A 27,117-nucleotide genomic window follows, 5' to 3' on the forward strand; every position below is an offset into this window, starting at 1 on the left:
AAAGAGGCCTTGTTTCTCAAGTTAGCAATATATATATATATATATATATATATAGATATATATATATATATATATATATATATATATATAGAGAGAGAGAGAGAGAGAGAGCACATCACCACTGGAAAAATATACCAGGTGTAACCAGAAAAAGGCGCACCTGCAGTTTTAAAGTTTAAAAGAAGCAATGACAAGCCAACCATCCAAAATAGAACGCCCGAGAAAGGAGCATCAATCAGCATTACAGCAGCTAAAAGCCTGCTAACAGCTGAAGGTAGTCATGCTGCCCTTCCATTCAAGTATAGTGTACACTGAGAAAAGATACTGAAGATACACCATCAGCAAATGACAAAACCAAAACAGACAGAGCTTTCTCTTATAATACAAAAAGTCTTTAGCTGAGGAGGCAAATAAGTCATTCGCACACAATAAGTGCACAAAAAAAAAAGCTGTCGCACGAGGCTGTCAGCGCTTAGACAACACAGGCAAAAATACAGTAGATTGAAGAAGGGAAAACCCATAGCAAAAGTCACCATGCTCCTGAGTTCTTGCTTTGCGTGCAAATGAAGCTAGCGTGAGGTTGAACACTAGATTAAAGCACCACAATCAACATCTGGAAGTCAATGCTTTAGGAATAATACAAAGTACTGAAGAAGCATGCAAAAAGCATTCCTGTGAAGGCAAATATAAAAAAAGACTGAAAGCTCTGTGGCCCTGAACAAGACAACACCACAACCAATCGAAGAGCCGTTCGGACACACCAGCAGTTCTGGCCAACACTAAAAAGTCACAAAAACATACCTTTAATGCCTTTTTTGCAAGAGAACTTCAAAAGAAATGTATATACACCAACGCCAGAAGTATCGATGGAAGCTATTACTCATATTCAGCTCTTCATTGAAACACTTACAGAAGATACTTGTACCTGGATGCTTAATTACTTTGGTACAACTCAAGAGCGCCGACGCCAAGTGGCAAAAAAATTATGGTGGAAGACTACAATGTGATCAAATGCACACGTCAGCGACCAACCAAGGTCCTATGCTAGAGTGAATATCGCAAAAAATCTTGAACGCCTAATGTCACTGACTCATACTCAGCGTTCTCAATCAAAATCTTGACCTCCCACACAGCATATTACTTCAACAACCTGCCACCTCTCACCATGTCATGAAACAAGCTCGAGTATACACAAACCCTCCTCACCGTTAGGTAGTTAGATAGCTCCACTAGTGCTTCACTCTCAGAACACATAGACCAGGGCCGTAACTAGACGGGTAGTGAGGAGGTTCTGAGCCCCTGAAGTATTTTTCATGCTCTGACTTTTCGTCAACAATAGCTTAATCTGGGAAAGTTGGTTCATCCTGGTTGTTTTCTAGTAACAGTTAGAGAAGTTCAGGAAGAGACAAAAAGGACAGGAAAGAGCACTGACTGTCAACTAAATTTTATTGAAGGTACTACGCCCACTTTTATACAGAGTACAAGAACAGTGCTCATGCACAACGACACATGTGAGACCATGACAATATAATCTTAACTGAGAAAAGAATACTCTCTCTCCGAATGAATGAGTGAAGGTATACTGATGCACTGATCCATGGCCTTCCTGACAAGAAAATGCTTTCACATTCCTCTCTTTCATTTCTTGTTCTTGCTTTTTTCAAAAACAGTGTTTTATGAAACATAGAACTGCACTTACATTCTTTACAGTGTATGGCCATGCGACTACCATAGCCATTCTTAACATTTTAAGCATGCTGTCTTGCTCGAACATTGGGACATTGCCCAGTTTCTCTTATGTTTACATTTCCACATGTCAATAGTATCTCATACACAACATTATATTGGCATTCAGTATACCTATTCTCGTGACGAATGGTGAAATAATGGCTATTCCTGTTGCTTTTTAGTACACACACTTTTGAAAACTTGCAAGGGATGGCAAATAACGAGATAAAATCATGTGGGCTCGCTATTTTTTTTATATTGTGAAATACCTTATGTACGTACGGTATAGCATGCAAAGATCTTTGGTCATTCTGTTTTTATTTTGGTCCTGTTTTGTTTAACTTGACTTTCTGCAGGAGGGTTTAGCACACGGGTGTGATGGTGCTGTTGGGATATCCAGCATCCTTTAGTCTTTTAATCTGGTTTTTAAGGCTTACCTCACCCTTGTGCTCACATGACTTCTGAAGGGTGGCCTCAATGCACGTGGTGGCAATTCCTCTGTGTAAATTGTGTAATTGTGTAATTATGTGTTATGATGTACTAAAAAAGATGTCCCAAGAATCAGAATAAGTGACAGTAGTCAAAGTTTTTGTCACTGCCTTTATACAAATACCAGTTTATTTGTTGCCTCCTGCAGTATTTTAGGGCCTTATATATATATAGGATGTTTTCTCACTTTTATTACATTTTTGTATTGATGATGCCATATGCTCAGGAGGTAGAATGTCATTATGTTCTTTCTGATAACTTCTAGCTTCTGAGCAACGATAATGTTTCAGAAAAATGAAAAAAGGCTAGCATAATATTAAGACATGGGAAGAAAGCAGAGTTTATCAAAAAATGAATGCATTAGTTTGGAATGAGAAAAAAAGATGGATGACAGGTCAGTAATATCAATTAATTTATATTAGGACACATGAAATGTAGCAGAGGCTGGCAGGTGATTAGTTCCAATCAGATCTAGAAATTATCAGCCATAATATGAAATTGGCTCATGCAGGACAGGGAACATTGATTGGGCTTCCACCCTGCAGTGGAGATAACATAGGCTTAATGCTAACAATCAGCAAAGCCTGTGAAATTATTGATCCATGAAATGAGCAGTACTGCACAGATTTCTGTGCTAGACTTCCCATTTTGCATGTTTTTACCAGCTTATCCTGCTCGCTGTTCAGACACAAAGCTTCACCAGAAAAACAATGTTATACTTGGTGAGGATAATGCCAGTGAATCCAGTGTTTTATCTACACCTTTCCTTGCTTAAGTCTTCCTCCAAACTATACGATTTTTCTTGGAAATGTTCTGCTTACAGCACACCAACCGATCAAGTGAAACAACTTTATTGGGGTCCTGCAGGACGCGCCCTAGTATGCAATCACCATTTCACTTCACGTTACAACATACTGGTGGTAAATATATTCTCTGGCAGGGTACAGAAGTGCATGCACTGAGCTAGCTTGTGCAGCGCGGTCTATTCCAGAAAGCTGAACCTATGTTTGGTACAGAATTTCGTAACCACACGATGCTTGTACAGAATAAATGTGGCCACACATAGCAACTTCTGAGCTTTTTTATGAAATGATCTCGCAGTATCTGAAAACATTTGTTTGTTTGTTTACTTCATAGGTCCCAGTGAAATATTTCTCTTGTTCCTCTCATTGAATAATGGTATTTGGTGTGACTAAGGTGTTCCTAATGCCTCACTATGAGATCAGAAATACGATTCTCCTTGAAATTGCTTCACAAGCATTTCCTAAGATATTGAATGACACTGCTTGCACATGTACAAACATTTGCTTGTTTTATTGAGGGTTGATGATAAAGGAAATCAGTTGGTGCATCCAAGCCGGACAGAGATTGACTGGCCCTGAAAAGGGCCGTTTAGTTATATATCTTGCAGCTTGTTCCAGGTAGACAGGGCTTCATTCTGTAGAAATGGTAACTCATCACACTGGTTCCCCAGCATGAAGAACATAACTCGATGCTAACACTGCCTCAGATGTTCTGAAATGTCATAGAGGGTACATGGAGGCTGGGTACATGAAGGTTGCAGTTATACTAACTGTACAGTCAGCATGGTTGTGTGATATGTGCATAGCTGCATCAAAGCCACGTGTGAGAATTGCGTGAACAGCTGAAAATCTCAATGGCAGCATAGCTTAAGAAGTCTGTCATCCCTTTTTTGCCAGTTTCCAATATCATCCTTCTATTTTCATGCATCTTCTTTCAATATATCTGGGGTTTTTTTCCCAAATCCACGATATATTAATGAGAAGCAAATTTTGAACATCTGGTGTTCTTTACTATCTTCACTTGTTTGCAGCACAACACCAGAAACACAGGACAGGGAAGGAGCAAAAGAGAAAGAAAAGACAACGCCGACTCTGAAAAAGACGGCACTGACATCATGACACACACATGTCGTGATGTAAGCTGCCCAAAGAGTGGCCTCCCGTGAGAATAGTGAAGAATTGGGAATAGGATCTACCAGTAAGGGCTTTGTGTGCAATTCACAAACAGTGAAAAAGATCCACCAGGGGTGAACCACAGGTACATGGTGCACTCTGGTTGAGAGAGAGCAGAGTAAAACAGATGTGTCAGACAGGAGATTATAAATGGTTTTGTCTGGAGCTGGTGCCAGACCGAGCTCTGATTAAGCGTAAGGGATTATTGAGCGCCAGGCCAATCTGATCCCATTCCTGTGATGGGGTGCAATGTGATGACAGGTGCGAATTCCATTTTCTTTTATTTCCAAGGGTTTAGGGAAATAATTTTTCAGGGATCAGATGGAAATACCTCCAACATACATACTAACATGCTTATTCTTGGGCGTAGTCATGCCTAGCCACCAGATGGGGAGAAAAAGGAATGTTTCCCAAAATGTGCGATAAAGTGTTTGGTGCTACGCCTTGACGGAAGTATTGATAGGTGCTTTGGAAACCGGTACGCCATTTCTGTAATCGTAAAATATGCAACTGCATGTGCCACTGCTAGGGATAGCGTGACACTCCCAGCCATTTCGGGGTAAGCCGTTTTAATCTACATGAAGATGTTAATGAGCCCCTTCTCCATCACAGCAGTAGCTGTGGCCATTCCTTCAACTAGGCCTACTGCAGCGCCAACTAAATGTCTGCATGAATTTAGCACTAGTACCGTACATAATAATGAGCACGTGCCTTGGGTTCACTTCGATGGTGTTGTGAATTCATCTTGCGTGACAATGGTTTAAGTTGCACGCCTGCCTTAATCATTACTGCAATAGGAGACCATGATTTATCGTCACGCATGGTGTTGCTTAGCTCAGTCCTCAGTGTTCGAAGCAGGTTCCGCCTTGTGAGTGCCTGAGAGAGGCACAAGAGTTGATTTCTGCTCTGTGTTTCTATAATTCTCTAGCCTGTATTATACAGGAAGCGGGTAGTGCTGGTGTGCGTCAGCTGTCTCGGTGCGCTCTCAACCGCCTGCCTGGTAAGACTGATAGGTCATTCTATCAGCGCCTTGTCGTACTCCCTCCTCACACTGCGACATGTCCTCCACTTGGAGGACATGATGACGGAACAAGATGATACGAAGCCCAAAACCGCAATGTTTGCAAGCCACAACCCGAGCATGCAATTCAACGGTGAGGCCAGAAAATCTACCTGACCGGGCCTGGAGCAACAAGCCAGAGGCCAGAGAGCATATTCTTGGCTGGATAGATGTGGCTGTACCCTTTAGATTGGGCGGTGGCAAACGCCACATAGCCGTAATGCTTAGTGAACTAACCACTAGATTTTTTTCCCCTTTAAATAGTAAAGTTGGACGGGTACTTTGAAGTGAAGGGTTTAATTTTTAATCGTGCCTTGACTTTAGCCACCAATCAGATAAACTCCTTCTAGTTAAGTCTACCAGCTTAAAGTCTATTTTGCCCTCCCTGTCCCTAAACACCAGTGCTTTGAAAAACTCTGCGCCATCATCTTAAACTATAAGGTGAAGCCCTTTACAGAGCATTGTCAAGTGTTCCGCAGTTTCTTCTTCCTCTTCACACGCACTGCATACTGTGTCTACCTCTTCGTATTTGGCCCGATATGTCTTGGTTCGCAATACTCTCGTCCTGGCCTCAAACAGTAGAGAACTACCCCGAGTATTATCATAGATCCTTTCTTTGGCAATTTCCTGCTTAAAAGTTCGATAGATCTCTAGTGCGGACTTCTTAATCATGCCAATTCTCCACATGTCAGTCTCCGTTTCCTGCAGTTCCTTTTTAACCGATAGTTCTTTCTGGTTTGGCCACCTGCTGTTTTCTAAGTATTTACCAGTCAATTTCCTGGTTCGCTTCCTCCATTTTGTATCAACATTCTTCATGTACAAGTAGCTGAAAACCTTCATAGCCCAACGCTCCTCCCCCATTTCTCTCAATCGCTTCTCAAATTTTATCTTGCTGTTAGCTTCCCTGCCATCAAATGATGTCCATCCCATATCACCTTGTACTCCCTGGTTTGGTGTATTCCCGTGAGCTCCTAAAGCAAGCCTACATATTTCACGTTGCCTAATTTCTAATCTTGCTTGAACTTCTGACCTCATGCACAAGACCGCGTTGCCGAACTTCAGCCCAGGAACCATGACCCCTTTCCATATTCCTCTCACAACATTATACCTATTGTAATTCCACAGTGCCCTATTTTTCATCACTGCTGCATTCCTGTTATCTTTAGTCGTCACGCATATTTCGTGTTCCCTCAGGTACTCGGTCCCATTGCTTATCCATATGCCCAGTTATTTGTATTTATCTGTTATCTCTAGCGTGACTTCTTGTATTCTAAGCTCACTACCTTTGTTATCATTAAAAATCATGACTACTGATTTTTCCTAACTGAATCTAAAATCTAACCTATCTCCCTCATTACCGCAGATGTCCATCAACCTCAGCAAGTCTTTCTTGTTGTCGGCCATTAGCACTATATCATCTGCGTAGATTAATGCTGGTAGTGCCTGATTAATGAGTTTTCCTTGTTTGACTAAAGAGAGGTTGAAGCCAAGTCCACTTGCCTCTAATTTGGCCTCTAATCCTTGTAGGTACATCATGAATAAGAAGGGTGACAGTGGGCACGCCTGCCTAAGTCCACGTTTCACCACTGTGGGCTTAGATACCTGTTTTTCCCACTTTTTAACTACCTTGTTAGTTTTATAGATTTCCTTTAAACGATTAGTGACTCCATCTTTTACACCCAGTGTGTCTAGTATTCCCCACAAGTCCTCTTGAACCACGCTATCGTACGCTCCCTTGAATTTCTGCAGGCCAGTAGGAAGCTTCACAGCGCAGCGCCTGATCTTGTGAAACGGCGCAGCCATGCAGGCAGGGCATTCAATCCCCTCCCTATTTTTTGTATACTACTGTCCTTGTGTACATCGTAGAACACATAACAGTAATGATAGCAAACAGATCATTGATTCGGGTAGGCTTGGTGTTTTTATTTATTATGGAACAACGAGGAAGCTGCTGAAGCCCGTGCCCGTATACAGCTGCTATATATGGAGATGAAATTTTAACGAAAAAAAAATGTAATGATAAACAGTAGGCTCATAACAAACAACATTTCTCTGAGGGTGCGTGGAATATATGTCCCATGCAAGGCTATGCATTGCAGTTCTTACTGCATTAATTATGTACACGTACTGCAGGGCATGCAAGTGTATGCAGACATACGCTGACGAAATGACATTTTTTGCCACATACAAACGTGCACCGCACCAAATAAGACGCACGTGTTTGTAAGTCAGGGAACACTCGTGAATATTGATGAAATCACACAGCTGGCTTACAGTATAAAACAAACACAATTGCGAACAATAAAATGCGACGCTGTTTAAAGAGGCGGACCCAGGTTACGAGGAGAATTATCAGTATGGCATATACACCACGTGTCAAGCTTTTGCAACATCTAAAGAGACTAAATATGGAAAGTTGCCTTTGTGAGTTAACATGACAGTACCAAATGGAGAAGCCACACGAGAGAACAATTCATCGTGGGCTAAAGAATGTGTTTTAAAGATTATACACAGCTTTGCAAGATAATATCGACGAGTTTTACTCGTCTAGGTGTGGGAGGTGTAGGCCTGATAAAATGCGATGTTGCTTCAGAGCCTTCCTTTCGTAATATTGCAATTTTATTCAACTCTTTCAAACGCGGCACCGTAAATTTCTACTGGGTGCTCGAACACGGCAAGCAGGTCGCGGGGCACAATCTTTGTAACATTTTATTACCGAAACAGCGATACTAGCAATGCTTGAGCTGCACTTGCTGTTTTCTAAACTGTAACCTCCTCAATCTCATCACTGTGATCAGGAAACAGAGAGGAAAAGTACAGCAGTAGTACGTAGAGAAATATTCAATTTCAAGACCTTTAGCAATATCATCTAAACAAATCGCCAGTTTACTGTTGAATTCTCGATGGAAACAAACAGCTGATCAGGGACGCAAGCTTGGCTTGGCACTGGCTTGGCCGTTCATACAGAGCCAAAAGCCGCTGCAGGAAACTGGTTGCGGATCGTATTGAGACAAAATATTTTATACATTTTTGTTTTCTTTGTTTCATTTCTCTAATTGGTCTTGTGATGGCGTGAACCGCGCTTCGTGATCTCATGTACCGGCGCACTGTTTTTAAGTTTAGTATGGCGCACGATAATACATGATTGCGTGCTTTAATTTAAAAATGTTCGCAAGTATGGCAGCAACACTGCAATGTCGGGAAGAGGATAGTAGTAGAACCAGTAGCAGCTGCATGCCCGGGTAGAGCGACTGATGCCCAAATTGAGGAATGTCAACCCGATGCCTTTTATGTTGGCCGTTCTGGCAGTTCCGCCGACTTTATAGAAAGAGACGACCCCGTCGCTTGTCCTCTTCTCTTTTCCTTCGGGCATCAGCGACAACATTGACGGACGACGTGTTCGACTTCACCGTGCTAGTGAGTATAGGTTGGTTTTTCATTCGAGTGAATTCTTGTTCAGATTTGCAACTTGTCGACTTCATCCTGATCACCTGTCACCGGCAATAAGTCACATACGTGTGATATTTAGGTGAAATAAATGATAATGCACATTTTCTGCTCCATTTGCGTGACTTAGCTACACCAGGACATGAGGTAAACCTTTGTCGCCTAGCCACTAGCAGGCAAGATCGATCACTCGCATCCTTCAGTTCACGAATCAACGCGCCTGCCTTTAAATTAGTAAGTTGCAGGTATCTACCGGAGTGCGTTGGCTTTCGGCTGTGTTGGCTGTGTACCGAAAGCCAACGCACTCCGGTAGATATTTCGACTACGAGTCAGTCCACCCGGTAGCCCACAAACGCTCAGTGATTCGGTCTTCAGTTCAACGAGCGATTCGCATTTGTTTCGATGAAGAAAGCCTGCAGGAGGAGCTCCGGACCATTGAAGATGACCTGATCAAGAATGGATACCCCAAGATTTTTATTAGGAAAACAACTAAATCCGTCATGCATAAACTGCAGTCAACTAGTCAGGCTATGCATAACACATCGTCTACAAAAAAGCGTGCATCGATTCCTTATATTCGAAATATAAGCGAAGCCCTAGCCCGTCTATTCAGAATAACGTGGTGTACAGATCGCGCATGTTCCAGCAAGCAAGCTTAAGGCTGAGTTGCTAAATGTGAAGGATCCTCTCCCTCGGCAACACTTTCCTTGTGTGGTCTACAAGATACCATGCACCGATTGCGAATCGGTGTACATTGGCACGAGTGGAAATTACTGCAAACGTCTTATGCAACACAAGAATGACGTCGCCAAGAGCCACACAGTGACAAATGCACTCGCAGAGCATGCCGAGAAGACGGGCCACGAGATAAGCTGGGACAACGCACGCATCGTAGCCACAGAGAAGAATTTTACAACCAGACTGAACCTCGAATCACTAATCATTCAGACGACAAGTAACACAATCAATAGATTATCTGGCACACTAAACCACGTGTACTCCCGGACTTTGCGTCATGCGCTCAACGTTACATAAGAACCTGTTGCTCAGCCATCATTCCATTGTGAACAAGGGACCCGTACGGGTCCCGAAACGTCATTGTTTTGTTTGACATTGGTCAGTGACCTGTTTTTTCAACAAAACTCTCATAATCATATAGTGGTTTTGGGACGTTAAACCCCACATATCAATCAATCAATCATGTGCACCATAAATAGTGCTCAAAATTTAATTGCATATGTTGTTTTCATCCTGGCTGTATTCCGTGCTGTTTATGATGTAAAAAAAAAGTAGCACGCTGAAGTGGTGCTGCTTTTGGGCAACAATTGAAAATGGCGGGGTGCATGAATGCGGAATACTGCCGCTTACACTAAAATCACTGTTGTGGTCACCTCCCACTCTTTGCAGCATGTGTTGTGTATACACAGCTGCATATTTCCTAGCTAGAAAAATTTGATTTTAGGTGTTTAACGCCATTTTCCATGTAACTATTCCACAATTACACACACTGATCAGCAGGCTTTCAATTGCGCTGAAGGACACAGGTGCCATAAAATTCATAGTCAATTCTTTCAAGAAACCGTATGTAAAGGCTGAAGCTTCATGTGTACATACACACACACACACACACCATATTGTTTTTTGTACTTTATGAAAGCTGCGAAGGTCTCATGTGCCTCCAAGCGTAACCTGTCTTATTTATTCTCCATCACCGCAAAAGTTTTGTGAGTTTCAAATAAAACTACTTTGCGCATGGCCACGTTTGGGTAATTTTTTGTGTAGGTGTTATTTGAGCAGCCTACAGTGTTTACTTTATAAGCCTGTATGTATATGTTGCATTATAAGGATGCAGAATGTTTGTGGCTGTACAATATAGATGAAAGTAAAAATTAAGTGTGTCTATTGTAGTGTTCTTGCAAGCAATCTTACCCCCGTATTCTAGAACGTCCCTCCACTCAACGCTTCGCCTTCACTTGAGATGGCTGATGGGAGCGCCGTCTCTAAGCAGAGAAAGTCGTTGCATGTCAGCAATAATCTGCTGTGATTCTCGAGTAGCGCAGCGTCGCTTTCAAACGAGCAGCGGCACAGTGCTCAACTCTGTCAAGTGAAGTGTGAAAGTCGAGTCGGGGGAGCATTTATGAATATGGGGTTTAGTTTTGTTGTCTTGTTAACCTGCCATTAACACTGTATTGATGCTACTTTGCTCTAGCTGTACAGTGCTCTCCAAGGCACAAGGAGGCACCGCAGGGGGAAGGCTCGGAGCAAACCATGCGTGAGTTTCCTTTCATTGTTACACTATGCACGTATTAAGTGATAGACTTTAATGTATGCTATTTGTATTGTGCAAGTATTTGGGGACATACAACTTCCAACACTTATATGTTCTGACGAAAATCACGCAAGAATGAGAGAAGCTTGTGCAAAAATTATGCAAGAGTGTAAGAAACTTTTGCAGAAGTCTGTGAAATGAAGTTTTGAAAATTTGTGGCAATGTGTCATTATACAGTGGTCAACAGTCTTGCTCAGCATGCTTGACTGCAGGGCTCCCGGCTGCACAGGCGCATCTACGGAGTGCCTGATGCATGATGGGCCAAATGTCAGCCTGCACACTGGTGTCTCTTATCCCCGTTTGTCTGTTACATCAGTGTCTCTTGTAAAGGGGGTCAATTGTGCTACTTTTTTTTTCGAATGTAATGAGTTCTTTTTCCAGATTATTGTTGTTTTAAGGTAGAGCCTCACATTTCAGTCAAATACTGAAGATTCTATTTTTCCTTCTAGATGCTATGAAGTCACTCCTTGTGTTACAATAGAGTGAACACTGTTATGAGAAAAGCTACTTTATGAAGTTAACTCACTCCATATTGACTTAACACACAGAATCGGTGAAAACTACACTTCATTCCAGCTGCATTAGAAATAATATTCATCTGCATGCTTCTGTTTCTTTTGTTTGTTTGTTGGCTGGAGGTTTGGGGTATAGGGTGGCCAGAGGGCACTGTGTAGTCTTTCTTGATCTTCCCAATTTTGTCAACATCAATTGATAGGCGTATAGGGAAGCCAGCATGCTGAAACAGCGGTGCAAGCATGCAAGATGTTCACCATTGCATGCTGTCAGTCGCTGTGAGCAACCTACTGCATACAATTAACTGTGAGTGGTGAACTAACGGTGCACTATGTGTGCCTCCTGGAAAGCTGCAATGGTAAAGTGCCACAATCGTATAGTAACATGGATAAAATCGCAATTTGTTTGTTGAATAATTTTGCAACAAAATCAATGGAGTTTTGGATAAATGTGTGTATCTGCCTGGTTCATCAAAGCTACAGAGTCAAATGCGGTATATACTCGCGTATTATGTGTACTTTTTTTGTCGATCCGGTTATGTGCGAAGCTAGTAGGAATCGCTGGCCTAAAAGCCCAACTGGGAATATATGTTGCAGGCGCTGTCACAGCTGTCTCAAAGCGGATTGTCATTTGTTTGCTAAGCCTGTTCAAATGCCCCCATTTTCTTGAAGTTCTTCCGAACATTGCTCACCATAACCAGTTCTCACGACAGGGTTAAACCAGAGAACATAAGTACTCTCCTATAATTGTCGGGAACCCAACGCAAAGTAAGATGCAGACAAGGAAGCGCGATGCCAACACAGTGCTGTGTGTGTCGCCCTTCATGTGTGTGTGTGTCCATTCCTTGTCCCAGTCTTCTATTGCGTTGTGTTCCCTCCGATATCTAACCAACACACCCAAGCTTCTATGCTAAGTCTTATTCAACGCACTCTTCTGCTGGCTCCCATACTGAATATTGCATGTCGAAGAACTCCACGCTGATGTGCTTAGCGGTAGCCCGGTTTCAGTTTTCTTCGGTAAGCTTTATAACAGCAATCTGCCTCGTATATAATTATTGTAGCCTATCACAAGGAACAGTAAAAACGCAATGGCCAGATGGCGAAACCGAAAAAAAAAAGAAAATGAGTGCGAAAACCTGCCTCATCTAGTTGATGTGACAGGTCCTTGCACGCGTTCAACATCTGTGCTGTGTCTCGGGAATACATTCTTGCCGTGGAAGAGGTGGGAAGATAGGAGGCAAACCTTTAGGCATTTCGGACTACACATAAACAGGTTTCGGTTTTCAAGTTCGATATTCTAGGGAAAGCATAAAAGTTCATGGATGAAGGGACCTTGCACTCAGTCCATTTTGTGTAAGACTGCACTCGCCTGCTCGACAAGAGATGTGCCTGACCAGAGCATCATGAAGTCAAATGTGTCTGTGTGTGTGCTGGCAAGGTAGCTCGGGCTGGTTGGGGAGGGCAAAGTATGCGAGCAACAAGTTTCTTGTAGTAAAGCAGGCTGGCTAATTATACTGGTGAGCAAATTATGTGAGGATGCAAATTGTGCGAGTAAATATGGTATGTACTCTTGTATGTTTCAGCTCTGTTGCTACGGATCGTGCGGATCCAACTTGGCATCCGGCAGCAACAAAGAGAGGTTCTGCAGGAGGTGCGACAGCTGAAGCACTAGGTACGGCTCTTGTCCGTGCCTCAGCACACCCAGCCAGCACAGCGCCCTTCTGACCTTCCCCAGCTGTCTGCTGGTACAATTGGAGAAGTGGAGGCAGCAGAGGCAGAGTAAAGCTGTGGCTGCGGCTTTGGTGTATATTTCTTGATTTTTAATATGCCTATGTAACATGCAGAAATTTAGTATTGCTTTAAGATACTGTGTTTCGGGAAACAAACTAGTCGGGTTATCTCATGAGCCACTGTACTACAGTCGAATATGAATAATTCGTATTCAAAGAGGCCAGAAAATTTGTTCAAATTAAAAGAAGTTCAAAATAATGAAAGTTACCCTAATTACTTGAATCTAACACACACCTTTTTTCCGGTTAAGAGAGTTCATAAATCGCATGTGCGTTAAAATCGAGTACGAAAAAAAAATGAATATGGTCATTCTATTGCCATCGCCACTTACAAAATGGCCGCCCCCTACGTGCGTCGGCATGGCGCGTCGGTCATTTCTGCCTATACGTTTCCCATGCGCGGCACTTCATGCGTGTGCTGAGGAGTTCGTCATCTTGTAGTACATTAGCATCGACAACATGGTAGGGCCGACTCCAAAAACTCGACGAGTGCACCACAATGCTGCTTCTAAAAGAAAAGTCCTCGCATGTGCCGGAACGAACAGAAATCGGGCCGCATCGCGGTCATTCGGAGTTCCCGAAACGTGCGTGCGGGACTGGCGGAAACAAGAGCAGAATATTGTCGACAGCAAAGATTCACGCAAAGGCTTCAGTGGACCACAGCAGGGTCGGTTTCCACAAATTGAAGAGCTGCTCGGCGAGTATGTGATTAAGCAGTGAGCGGCACAGCGGCCCGTGACGACAGAACTGCTCCAAGTGCAGGCTATGCAGTTAGCCTTAGAAGAAGGGCTAATGCAGAGCCATTTTAAAGCGAGCAGGTGCTGGCTAACGAACTTTATGAAGAGAAAAGGTTTTTCCCTTCGAAGGCTAACGGGCATATATGCCAGAAGTTGCCGGAGGAGTACGAAGAAAAGCTTCAGAGTCTTCAGAGGTTCCTCCTAAACTTGCGGCACAACAACGGCTACCTGCTTGAGCAAATCGGGAATGCCGATCACACGCCTCACCACAACTGTCTAGGAGAAGGGGGCGAAGCAAGTTCGTGTACTGACATCGGGCCACGGTAAAACTAGAGTGACAGCAATGCTCCGTTGCACGTCAGATAGGCATAAGCTTCCCCCGTACTTCATATTTAAACGGAAGACGCTCTCAAAAAGAGTCGTTTTCCCGAGTGGTGTGATCAAGCGGGTCAACGAGAAAAAAGGGTGGGCGTTGCAACCGATGTCTTAGTTTTTTTTTTTTGTCGTGAAAACCGGGCGCGCGTTACAATCGAGGGCGTGGTAGAATCGAGTAAATACGGTGAACGAGCGGAGGGCTCACCATGCAGTGATGCATGTGCATGGAGAAGTTTTATTCACAAATTGCAGGACATCAGTCATTAATTAAAGTAGTCAATACATGTCTGTACACGTTGGCCTTGCAACGAGTCAACAAGTTTTGCGTGCAGTTTGCAAAGCATTTGTACTTCGGCTTCAGTATTCTCCTGGCAAAAGAAGTTGTGCGCGGCTATGTCCAGTACTGACACTCTTCGAAGACAACTGTGTTTCCACTGTTACCATCTGCGCTGCAGCCGGAGCGTGGCCAGCACATGATGAGAAAGGAAGAGCGTCTCCACCTGGAGAAAAGCAGATTGGCATTCGAGAGAGAAACACTCCGCGGCAGCTTTTTTTTTTCTCTCTTCATGCACGGTGTTGAAAGGAGAAGAGTCTCTACATAGCAGGAACGAAAAACAGGGAAGCGTGACACCGGCGCGTTGCAGATCGGCATGTGAGAGAGCCAGCTCTCTGCGACAGCTTTTTTTCCCCTCTTTCTCTTCGTGCGCAGTGTTAAGAGGAGAAGGGTCTCTACGTGGCAGGGACGGAAAAAGCCGAAGCGTGGCACAGGAATGTCGCAGATTGGCATTTGGCAAACATTCCACCGCAGTCTTTTCTTTCCTTTTCTTCATTTTCTTCTTCAAGCACAGCGATGAGGTGTCTGGAGTGCCACCGCAGGATTGGGCGGGGTGCTGAGAGCATTTTCGGAGCGCGGTATAGCTTTGATAGGACCACAGCGTCAGTTCGAATTAAGTGTGTTGTAATTAATGAGATTCGACTGTATTTACTATAGTCTGTGAAGTCCGAGTGAACTGTCCTAAGCTAGCAGACGATGTAGGCGGCATCGTGTGTTTGATGGGCAGTGACTAGCAATAGCCTGCTTAAAACAGACATTCAGTAATTTTGTTCATTTATCACCCTATTTCGTGTCCGCGGCGGCTCTCTCTACTTTGAGCTACAGTTCACCCTGCCTTGTGTTAGCCGATTTCTTACTTTTTTAAAAATCTAACATGCACCCAATTTCGCAGGGTTAAGAAAAATGCACCTTTGTTTATTGTGATGAGATTTCTATAGCGACATGCCTCTTTGTTGGCTATCACAGAAAAATATAAACAGCAAATGGTGCGACCATCTAGTGCGACCTTTATTTTTCTATCAGTTTCATCTATGACGAAGATTTGGTCTCTCTAAGGTTGCCTCTTAGTATGCCTTGATCATGTTCATTTATCTTGTTGTGCTCTGCTTACAATGCATTGATTAAAAACATGTCCAAGCTTCTTTTTGAATTCCACATATTTTATCGTTTTTCACCTGTAGAAGCTACTCCTGGTCAACATTCAGGCAAAGACATTGTAACCTCGAAGAAACGTGTATTGGAATTTGAGCACTGTACAAAGTAATTATACTATTTCATAGCTAGAATCAATATTTATTAAGGGTTATAACAGTGTTGTATTTGATTTCATAACAGCGAAACTGCATATCAGAGAAGGACTCTGAAAGGTTCTCACACTGAGTGTGAGAGAGCTGATGTGGAAACCATTTTAGGTCAAGTGAGTTGAAGTTAGCGTAAAAAAACAATGAAATGTTGTGATGCCCAAAAATTCAAGTTGTTGTTTTCAGTGTCCTCTTCTTGCAGATTTTTATCATGAAAACATTTCGATGTGCTGTTGCGTTTACCCCATCTATGCTTCTTGCATTTTTTTACAGCGCAAGCACCTCCTGCAGATTGGGGGACGTGGCCTCCGAGAAATTGCTGTGAATGCCATGAAGGCTGTATTGGCACATGACGAGCAAGTGCTGTACAGCCTTCATGGCAGAAAAGGGAAAAGGGCCTTTGTGAACCTGAGGCTGTGTAGATTAGTGACAGGTTAGACTTGTTCATTGTTTTATGTGTGTGTACCCTTGTGTATTCTCTGTACTGCAGTGCTTCATGTGTACTGTGGTATTTCTGTTCTTGTATGCAGATGTCATCTGCCAAAAAGCAGGGTGCGACCAGGCGGAGGCCCTTAACTTTATTAAGAGGTGGCTGCCAGGGTCTGGTGATCGCTGTGGGGGCAGGAAGCGGCGCTTCAGAGAAGCATTTGTTGTGGAGCAGCCCGATGATCCCCATTCTCAGAGTGCAGATTATCGGCTGCTCGCGGCAGCTGGCTTCCTGCCCAGCCACAGCAGCCAGGGCCTTGACAGCACCACTGCCACTGTGCCCCCAACGCAACCTGACCTGCAGTAGAGCGGGCCTTTTTTAGTTGTGTATATATATTTTTCAATGTATACATTTTTTGTTGTACCAAATAAAAAAAAAGAATAAATGGTCTGCAGACTGTCGGTGGTGCACTGTTCGGCTAGCTTATGCTGATTCGGAAGCACCATCACCATGTTTTAGTTACAAAAAAATGCTCTAAACTGTATGAATATTCTCGATTATCATGTGGGGGACATATGTGGGGATTGCAAGTGGGGGACATACGCTTTCAGCATTTACTTCCTAACGACTTTTTTCGATCTACTGTACCAAATACCAGTACCAAATAAAGCACTCGCTATTGCAAAAGATGGATTGGTAAAAAAATAAACTACACTTCTAGTGTTAGCAAAGGGAATGAGGTATAAAAGATGAAATAGATCGAGTAACTGCTTTCAGTTCTCAGCATTCAATTTTCGTTGCCCCAAGTATACAGGGCTGCAAAGCTACAAGAGCGGGTCATCGAGGCATATTGTTTAAATCTTCCGGTAAAAAAAATTCCCTACTAATAATGGTTACATAATGGCAAGCCAATTAGTAGCCAATATTCGTCGTGCAGGAAACATCGGTGTAATAACGGCATTTGATTGGCTGCAATGTGGCCCTGGATTGGTCCAATGTCGGTCGTACATCCGTAGCCAATATTCGTCGTGCAGCAAACATCGGCGTAAAAATGGCATGTGATTGGCTGAAATATGGCCCAATGTTGGCCGAACATTGGCAGCTTTGTCGGCAATACGATGGGCCTTCGTCGGCCCAATGTTGGTTGCATACTGGCTAAAACATCGGCAAAACGTCGGCCCATCATTGGCTTGAACGTCGGCCCGACATTGGAAGAAATTGCACTTCCGACGTCGGCCCGACGTCGGTGCCGATGTTAGCCGATGTTGGTCCAAGATTGGTCCAACGGCGGCGTGCTGCCTGGGGCGTGGTTGGAAGGCGAGAAGAGGGGACGCAAAGCTGTGCGGTAGGAGTGAAAGCTGTTAATGCCACCTTCCTTGCATCTTTTTTTCATTAGCCCTACTGCGTACACTACTGCGTACACTACTGCGCGGTAGTCATTGTTGTATTCGTTGGTTGAGACGAAGAACCCACTTAGCTTCTGCTGTTGGCGGAATTAACAACGCTTGCAGCCGAGTAGTAGGTATTGCCCGTCGCGTAAATGCGTCACGTTCGCCATTAATCACCCTCGAGACATGTACAGCCTCCATGAGGGGATAAGAAGGGAATGGTGTAGATAAGGTAAATTACGCAAGAAGAGAATGGAGTAGTGGCGAGAAAGAAAAAAAAAAACACAGCATGCTAAACATTGTTTCTTTCTCTCTTCACGAAATCTTTTTCACTTGTTTTCGCAATCTATTTTCGTTTCCTGTTTTTTCTTCCTTTCTAGCTCAAGGCGCAACTTCTTGACATTCTAAGAAATAAGCCCTTTTTTATTTTTCATTGTTGCTTCGTAAGTTGCCTTTTAAGCAGAGAAAGTACTTCGCTCTTAGTGTTACAATTGTTCCTGTGAATGCGGACAGCACAGAATAAATTCCTGCTTCAGAATAAGTAAATTTGTTAGGGGGGATGGGTGCTGGGACTTTTGCTTTGAATAAAAAAAAGTAACTGCGTCTTCATATTTTAAATTGGACTTTTTTCCGGAAGCTTGAATTTCCGAAGCGATATCATTCTTTAATGAGCCTTGGTCTAGTGTATATGAACCTTGAAATTTGTTTGTTAAAGAGCACCTAGATCCTTTAAACGTTAACATACGCAGTGGTGTTGGAGATGACCTATTGACAAAAGCAAAATAAATTTGATGATATAATCTCTTCTAATGCGAACCTTCTACCAAACCAATATTTATATGTTTATAAGAAAACTATTTCCTTCAATTGGGAATTTAATGTAATCGCTTGGGATGCATCCTTGTAACAAGAGAAGGCAGGGGTAGGAATATTCTCCGAGAAAATTTCTCAGTCATTCTCAGTACTTCTCTCGTATTACACCCCTATAATTGAAGCAGAGCATTTATCCAATACTTCAGGCCTTAGAAAACGTTCAATCACTGATTCGGTAGTTGTTATTGCTATTGATTTGCTTTGCGTATGTAAGTCTATAGCCTCAGCTTCTCTCAAATCTGCTCCTTGGAATGCTTTCGGTTCCTATATATAAAGCACTTGAGAGAAATGGGGTTGGTGTGGGTACCAGGTCACCGAGGCATAAATTAAATGGCTGACACTTTGACGCAGAGGTCCCTAGATGGTCTTGTACGTCCACCGTAACTGATACCGGTTTTCATTGAATCCCAATGTCGTAACTATTCTGTTCTTCAGAGTTCCATGAAAATTAGATTACAAGTTCAAGCACATGATCATCTTTCTTTTTTGCCTCGAACAATAAATGCTGCCCCTCTCGCAAGTTGGAAGTGTGCATCACAAAATGTTGATGCTGGATCCCAACTCTCAATTTTTATTTACACAGGTCTGGTTAGTTACCATCTCCCTTTAGCCTTTATTATCAAGATCCAGAAAACATCGACCATTTTTACTTGTTTGCCGACGTTTCAGAAGTCATAGGAAGGAACAATCAGAAAATATATTCCGGAAATGAAGCATTACTCTTCATTCTAAAAATACAATTTCCCTTAAGGCTTTTTCTCTGGGCCACAGTAACAGGAGCGTCTTCATAGCAGTTCGTGTACTTTTAACAGACACAAGAAGGTTGGCTTGTTAGAATATTTTACCTAATAAAATTATAGTTCTTTGGATTTACAATTTATTTATTCATTTCACATACCAGTTATTTATTTACTTTAATCGTGGGTCACATTATCATTGTCCACGTTTATATTCTCTCTATGACTGAATAATTTTTTTTCAAGAAAATTAGAAATCACTTTTTTACCAATTCAATAAACATTGTGTCACGCAGTTTAATCACGTACAGACCTACTGGAAGGCCGAGGAACGCCAGAAGAGCGAGGAACGCCAACAGGCCGAAAATACAAAACAAACGCAAGCTCGGGTCGCGCGTGCACCAACGCTGTGGCTTGCCGTTTCATGCTGCTTCTTCGTCGTTCGCATAGTTCCCTACATTGGCCCCCGGTGAATAGCGTAGCCAACCTGGCGACTTAAGGCGTAGTCACTATAGCGGGGTCGTAATACGGCTTCAGGCGACTCACATGCACAATTTCTCGGCCACGACGGCGTAAGTCATCAGACTGTGTCAATGGCTCAATCTCATAATTGACGGGTGACGTACGGGCGAGAATGCGGTAGGGCCCGTGGTATCGTGCCAGTAATTTCGACGAAAGGCCAGGAGTGCTCGGTGGAACCCAGAGCCAAACGAGAGCACCAGTCGTGAAAGTAGAGAGATGTCGGCCGGTGTCAAGCCGTAGCTTCTGGTGGCCTTGGTCCTCGGTTGTCAGAGAACGGGCCAATCGTCTGCAATCTTCTGCGTACCTGGCAACATCAGAAATTGCAGTGTACTCAGAGGAGTCGGGCGTGTATGGGAGGATAGTGTCTAGCGTGCACGATGGTTCGCGTCCGTACAACAGAAAGAAAGGGGAGAATCCTGTTGTCGCGTGCGTAGCGGTGTTATACGCATACGTGACGAATGGAAGGACAGTGTCCCAATTAGTCTGGTCTGAAGCTGTGTACATCGTCAACATATCACCGAGAGTGCGATTAAATCGTTCTGTGAGGCCATTCGTCTGCGGGTGATATGCTGTCGTCAGGCGATGAACCATGTTGCACTGAGCGAGCAACGCTTGAATGGCGTCAGACAAGAAAACACGCCCCCGGTCACTCAAAAGTTCGCGGGGAGCACCATGGCGAAGAACAAAGTTGCGCAAGATGAAAAACGCAACTTCCTTCGCGGTTGCTTCGGGTAGTGCTGCTGTCTCCGCGTAACGCGTGAGGTGGTCCACGCCGACAATTATCCACCTATTTCCAGAAGACGACGTGGGAAGTGGTCCGTATAAGTCGATACCAACGCGGTCAAACGGACGCGCTGGACAAGGCAGAGGCTGAAGTGTACCGGCAGGGCGTTGAGGTGGGACTTTACGTCGCTGGCATGCAGTACAAGCACGTACGTACTTGCGGACAAATGTGTACATGCCGCGCCAGTAGTACCGCTGACGTAGACGGTTGTACGTTTTGAGAGCGCCAGCGTGAGCGCTTTGCGGGTCGTTGTGGAAAGCAGTACAGATTTCCGAGCGCATGTGGTTGGGTATCACTAACAGCCACTTCCTACCTTCAGACGTGTAATTCCGCCGATAGAGTAGGTCGTCTCGAATAGCAAAATGTGTGGCTTGACGGCGGATAGTTCTTGACACTAAATTAGCTAACGGATCAGTCAAAAAGGCGAGGAGTTGGGAAATCCACACATCTTTGCGTTGTTCCGATGCCATGTCTGTGAAGTCGATTGGTGTTATGACAGCTGAAGAAGGTGACGAGGAGGCTGGGTCGGCCGGTAGCGGCGAGCGGGATAGCGCATCAGCGTCGGAGTGCTTGCGGCCGGATCGGTATACAACACGAATGTCGTATTCCTGTAGGCAAAGCGCCCAACGACCAAGGTGCCCCGACGGGTCTTTGAGCGATGATAGCCAGCATAGAGCGTGGTGGTCCGTAACGACTTCGAAAGGGCGGCCATAAAGGTATGGGCGGAACTTCGTCAAAGCCCAGACAATTGCGAGGCACTCTTTCTCCGTGACGGAATAATTACATTCGGCTTTCTTGAGGGTTTGACTCGCGTAAGCGACCACGTATTCTTGGTGCCCTGGTTTTCGTTGAGCCAATACAGCACCAAGACCGACACCACTGGCGTCGGTGTGGACCTCCGTAGGCGCATCAGGGTCAAAATGTCGTAGAATTGGAGGTGATAATAATAACCACCGAAGCGCGGTGAAGGATTCGTCGCACTCTTTTGACCAAGCAGAAATGCCTTTGGAAGTTGTCAACAGGTTGGTAAGAGGCGCGATTATGGAAGAGAAGTTGCGCACAAATCGACGAAAGTATGAGCACAGGCCGATAAAACTTCGAAGCGTCTTGATGGAATTGGGCTTCGGATAGTCGGCCACGGCGCGGAGTTTCGCCGGATCCGGGAGAACACCCTCTTTGCAGACGACGTGACCCAGTATGGTGAGCTGACGTGCGGCAAAATGGCACTTCTTGATGTTAAGTTGAAGGCCAGCAGAGGTGAGACACGTGAGAATAGCACGAAGACGAACAAGGTGAGTGGAAAAGTCGCGAGAAAAAACGACGATATCGTCTAGGTAGCAAAGGCACGTGTTCCACTTGTAGCCGCGAAGGATGGTGTCCATCATCCGTTCGAAGGTAGCTGGGGCGTTGCAGAGTCCAAACGGCATGACGTTAAACTCATACAGCCCATCAGGTGTTACAAATGCAGTCTTCGATCGGTCAGGATCAGCCATTGGAACTTGCCAATATCCTGAGCGTAAATCTAAGGAGGAGAAATATTCTGCCCCTTGCAAGCAATCGAGAGCGTCGTCGATGCGTGGCAACGGGTACACATCCTTCCGAGTTATCTTATTGAGCCGGCGGTAGTCGACACAGAATCGGATAGACCCATCCTTTTTGCGCACAAGTACAACAGGGGACGACCAAGGGCTCTGCGATGGCTGGATGACACCACGCTTGAGCATATCGTCGACTTGTTCGTTGATAATACGGCGCTCTTCCGCTGAAACTCGATATGGTCGTTGGCGTAAGGAAGCATGAGTACCGGTGTTAATGTGGTGCGTGATGTTCGCTGTGCGACCCAAAGATGGTTGAGCGCAATCGAAGACAGAGCGGAACTCTCGAAGAAGGGACAAGAGTTCGCTTCATTGTGTCGGCGATAGCTCAGCGGCAACAGAGGGCTGGAATGAGTCTGGCGCGGGCACTGTGGCCACAGGTGGCGTCATAGCATTGAGCTGGAGGTGAGGTGCGTGTTCGGCGAACTCTAGAGGGCGCAAGAGGTCAACGTCTTGTATGTTACCCAAACATTCTCCGCGAAGTAAGGTAACTGGCGACGATAGCGAGTTCGCGACGAGCATGGCGGTAGCACCGGATTCCACGGTGAGTACGGCAAAGGGCAGGTGTAGGCTACGGCGGCGGGTAAATACGTCAGACGGAGTGAACAAAACAGTTCCGGCTGGAGCGGCCGTACAGGTCAGGGCTACAAGGGCGGATGTTCTCGGAGCTATTTCCGTGTCTGCAACAACGACAAGTTTGTAAGGTTCAGGAAGAGAATCCACAAAACAAGAGGTTGGCAGCGGTGTAAGGGCAACTTCTGCACGTGAGCAATCTATGATGGCCCGATGACGCGAAAGAAAGTCCCATCCAAGAATGACTTCGTGGGAGCAGGATGCCAGCACAAAAAATTCAATGGCATAAAGTTCACCTTGGATAATGACACGTGCAGTGCACACAGCTGTAGGTTCTATGCACTGCGAGTTGGCCGTGTGGAGCATCAGGCCCGAAAGAGGCGTCGTCACCTTTTTCAACTTGCGGCATAAGGGCTCACAGATTATGGAAACGGCGGCCCCTGTGTCGATAAGCACTTGTGCGGCGGTCCCTTCAACATTGACGTCAATAACGTTTTGCGGCGAGAAAGATGGAGGCCTTAAGCAGTTCGAATTGTATGCATCTGTTGCCTCCGGATCTGCAGCGATCAGTTTCCCTCTTCCGTAGCAGGTCGGCGACGCATAGGTGACAGGGAGCGTCGTCGTGGCGATGGTGACCGTTGGTTTGCGTAGGGTCGAGGACCGTCAGTGGTGTACCTTGATGGCGTCCTAGACGACGACGCCATTGGCCGGCCCACGGCGTCGACTGGAGGGGGATCTCGGCGACAGTGGCGGGCGACGTGTCCAGCGATACCACAGGTGAAACACATGGGCCTATTATCTGGCGTCCTCCAAGCGTCTGAGCGACGATAAAATGGAGCTGGAGATCTCGCGTAGGGATACGGCGCCGCAATTGGGGTTGTAGGCACGACATAGGGTGGCGTGGCAGGTTGAGCATACGGCATACGCTGTTGCGTAGGGCGAGCAGCGACGGCGGCGTACGTGAGAGGCGTTGTGACTGGTGGTTGCTGATGCACCGGCGGAAGGGCTTCAGCGACTTGGGTCCGAATGACGTGTTGGAGGTCCGGTGCCAAAGCTTGCGTGGGCTCATGTGTCAGTGGCAGCAGTGACAGCTGGCGCGCTACCTCTTCGCGGACGAAGTCCTTGATTGTCGAAAGCAGCGGCTGCTGGTCGGTAGGATGGGCAGCTAGGTGCAAGCTTGCGAGCGTGTCTGGCGTCGTGATGGCTTGACAAGCAATTGCGCGCTGCCTACGCAATCCATCGAAGCTTTGACAGAGGGAAACGAGGACAGCAATGGTGGGGGGATTTCTCGCGAGCAACATCTGAAAGGCGCCGTCGTCAATGCCTTTCAATATGTGCCTGATTTTTTCTTCCTCAGGCATGGTAGAGTTGATGCGGTTGCATAGATGCAACACATCTTCAATGTAGCCCGTGTAGGTCTCGCCTGGTTGCTGTGCACGGTGACGTAAACGGTGCTCGGCTTGAAGCTTGCGTGCCGCAGGTCGTCCAAAGACGTCCGTAATAGCCGTCTTGAATGCAGACCACGTAGTAATGTCAGCTGCGTGGTTATTAAACCACAGCTGCGCGGTGTCCGCAAGGTAGAATGTGACGTAGCCAAGCTTACTTGGGTCGTCCCATTTGTTACTTGCGCCGACTTTGTCGTACCTCGCCAACCAATCTTCGACGTCCGACTCAGTGGAGCCCGTGAAGATAGGAGGGTCTCGTTGAGGATACACGGCACCGCAAGTGACATGGACGGTCGAAAGTCCCACCTGGAGAGGCGTCTCGGTGGCCATGTTCGTGTCACGTAGAGGGGGAAGCTTACGGGAGCGAAGTTCCAGGTTTGTACGGGAGTCCACACACCTCCACCAGATGTCACGCAGTTTAATCACGTACAGACCTACTGGAAGGCCGAGGAACGCCAGAAGAACGAGGAACGCCAACAGGCCGAAAATACAAAACAAACGCAAGCTCGGGTCGCGCGTGCACCAACGCTGTGGCTTGCCGTTTCATGCTGCTTCTTCGTCGTTCGCATAGTTCCCTACAATTGGTATAATAGTTTATCCCCAGTAATGGTTACGAGCCAAAGAATAGGAAGAAGCAAGCAAGTAACTTTGTCCAGCTATTATGCGCTTAGAACAATTTAAAACTGTATTCAGCGTCGATGACGCCTCACCAAGCTTGTTTATTGTGAAATATGGCTTTCCTTGTTCAATTGATACTCAGATTGATCACCTTCAAAACACGTCGTCTCCGTTCGCACCGAGCTGTGTCTGGTAAATGGGCGCCGTGCCTGTCTGGGCTGTTCCCCACTTCTCAAGGTGAAGGGAGCTCTTCTTGAACGGGAGGCGCTTTCGAAGCGCTTGTTAGTTTTGGAGGACCATTATTATGCGCTATATATCTTTGCTTGTGCTACTGTGAGACGGTCGTTTTGATACGATTGAGACAGGTGTACTCGATGTCCTTGTTTTTCAAAAACTGCTACCAAATTTTCAGTCGTTGCGTTTTCGAAGAAAGAAAATAATGGTGGGATCTCCCATAATCGAGAGTATAGGTGTAAGCATTTGATTGATATGTGAGGTTTAACGTGCCAAAATCACCGTATGATTATGAGAGACGCCGTAGTGGAGGGCTAGGTGTAAGCAGGAAATGGAAAGCGGCTAAGTAGATTGGTTGGAGATTATGCTATCAACATTTTTAAAACAGGCGGAGTCCATGTTAGGAAGGCCATTCTTTACACCACCTGTGCTCACTTTACTTTGCACTGGTTCATACAGATGTCATTGTTTTTTGTTAGGATGCGTGACAACTCAAGCAAAGAAAAAGAAGAACATATATGTCAGAAAGAACAAGCCAGGCCATGCGTAAAGTGTAGCCGGCGTTGTGTATGTCATGCCAGTATGGCGTGCAAAGTCCTGTTTAAGTATAACGGTGAGACGTGTTAGCAACCATACTCGGATGCATGAGTTGCATGTTCAAGAAAAATGAAAGTAATGTGCAAATAACCATCGAATACTTGGCCTGCCCGAGTTCACCGTGGCTGCACGAGATAACGGCTCTGGGTAGAATCGCTGATACCTTGGAAAGAAAACTACTGAAATCATAGACACTGTGGTACACTTATTCAGTACCAAGTATAGCCCGTTTGCTTCGATGCTTCATTAGTGGGGGCAGCGGCACGAATGCGCCGGGGTCTACTATCCTTGGCATTTTCTGAAATAAGGTCAGTTGATGTTTAGCGCTCACCCCGTAGGCACTGTGTTCTTTTTTCTGTTTTCTTTTTTTTACTCTTGCGCTAAAATTGACACCTGTGGTGCAAACCAGCTCGCTAAAACAGAGAACTTCAGTGAAATGAATCAACACGGGCATCAGTATTTGTGTTCCTTAGGTGTACAACGTACCAAATGAAAGCAGATATTTATCTAGAAATTACAGTTACGTTTAACTTGAATGACTACGGCAAGAATGCAAAGCGTCACGTTAAACACCGATGCGCGCAATACTGCAGCTGGACAGTGGTTTACGCATTCTGTCGTTATACGTTGCACGTGTTCCTCCAAGAGCTATCCTAAAGTACACGCTAGTACATATGCAGAGAACGTTGCTTGATTGATACCTGGGGTTTAACGTCTCCAAACCATCATATGGCTATGAAAGACGCCGTAGTCTAGGGGTCCAGAAATTCCGACCACCTGGGTTTTTTTAACGAGCACCCAAATGTGAGCACTCGGCCATACAGATTTTGACTCTATAGAAAATGCAGCGCAGCCGGAACTCAATTCCGTGACCTGCGGGTCAGCAGCCGAGTACCCTATAGTCACTAGACCACAGCGGCGGGGTGATATACTGAGGAACTCAAAATTCCAGCTGTAACAGACTAGATATGAAGCGACTTGCCAGTGTGCATGCGCTGCTTAAGAACGGCATATGTGAATTCTTCTCACCTCCTATGTCTATCTTCTTCGCTGCTGCAGGAAAGTCCATTAGTCACTTCTGCGTGCCGTCCCAGCCATTTCGAAGCTCGAAGCTTAGCGATCACTAAAACTGATGATCACTGGCAATGCGTTGTCGTGTTTAGCCAGCGCACCGCGAAGCACAGCAATACTTCGTGTACAGAGTGTATACGTTTCATTCACCACCGCAGAACACCTAACACCAGCA

At 45.2% G+C, this 27,117-nt stretch overlaps 1 protein-coding gene across 2 annotated transcripts; it reads left to right on the plus strand.

The window, feature by feature from the left end:
* The first annotated feature begins 10,818 nt into the window (after window positions 1-10,818).
* On the plus strand, window positions 10,819-16,934 carry LOC142814662 (uncharacterized). 2 transcript variants are annotated; one of them, XM_075893821.1, is made up of 4 exons: window positions 10,819-10,972; window positions 13,125-13,213; window positions 16,352-16,511; window positions 16,609-16,934. In XM_075893821.1, exons 3-4 carry the CDS (start codon window positions 16,409-16,411, stop codon window positions 16,869-16,871), a joined length of 366 nt encoding a protein of 121 aa, XP_075749936.1. In that variant the 5' UTR covers window positions 10,819-10,972; window positions 13,125-13,213; window positions 16,352-16,408; the 3' UTR covers window positions 16,872-16,934. The 2 variants fall into 2 exon arrangements, with proteins under 2 accessions (XP_075749936.1, XP_075749935.1); XM_075893820.1 differs by lacking the exons at window positions 10,819-10,972; window positions 13,125-13,213 and having other exon boundaries at window positions 16,175-16,511.
* The last annotated feature ends 10,183 nt before the right edge of the window (window positions 16,935-27,117 follow it).

The sequence above is a fragment of the Rhipicephalus microplus genome, chromosome 4 (genome assembly GCF_043290135.1).
Source record: "Rhipicephalus microplus isolate Deutch F79 chromosome 4, USDA_Rmic, whole genome shotgun sequence".
Taxonomy (NCBI): domain Eukaryota; kingdom Metazoa; phylum Arthropoda; class Arachnida; order Ixodida; family Ixodidae; genus Rhipicephalus; species Rhipicephalus microplus.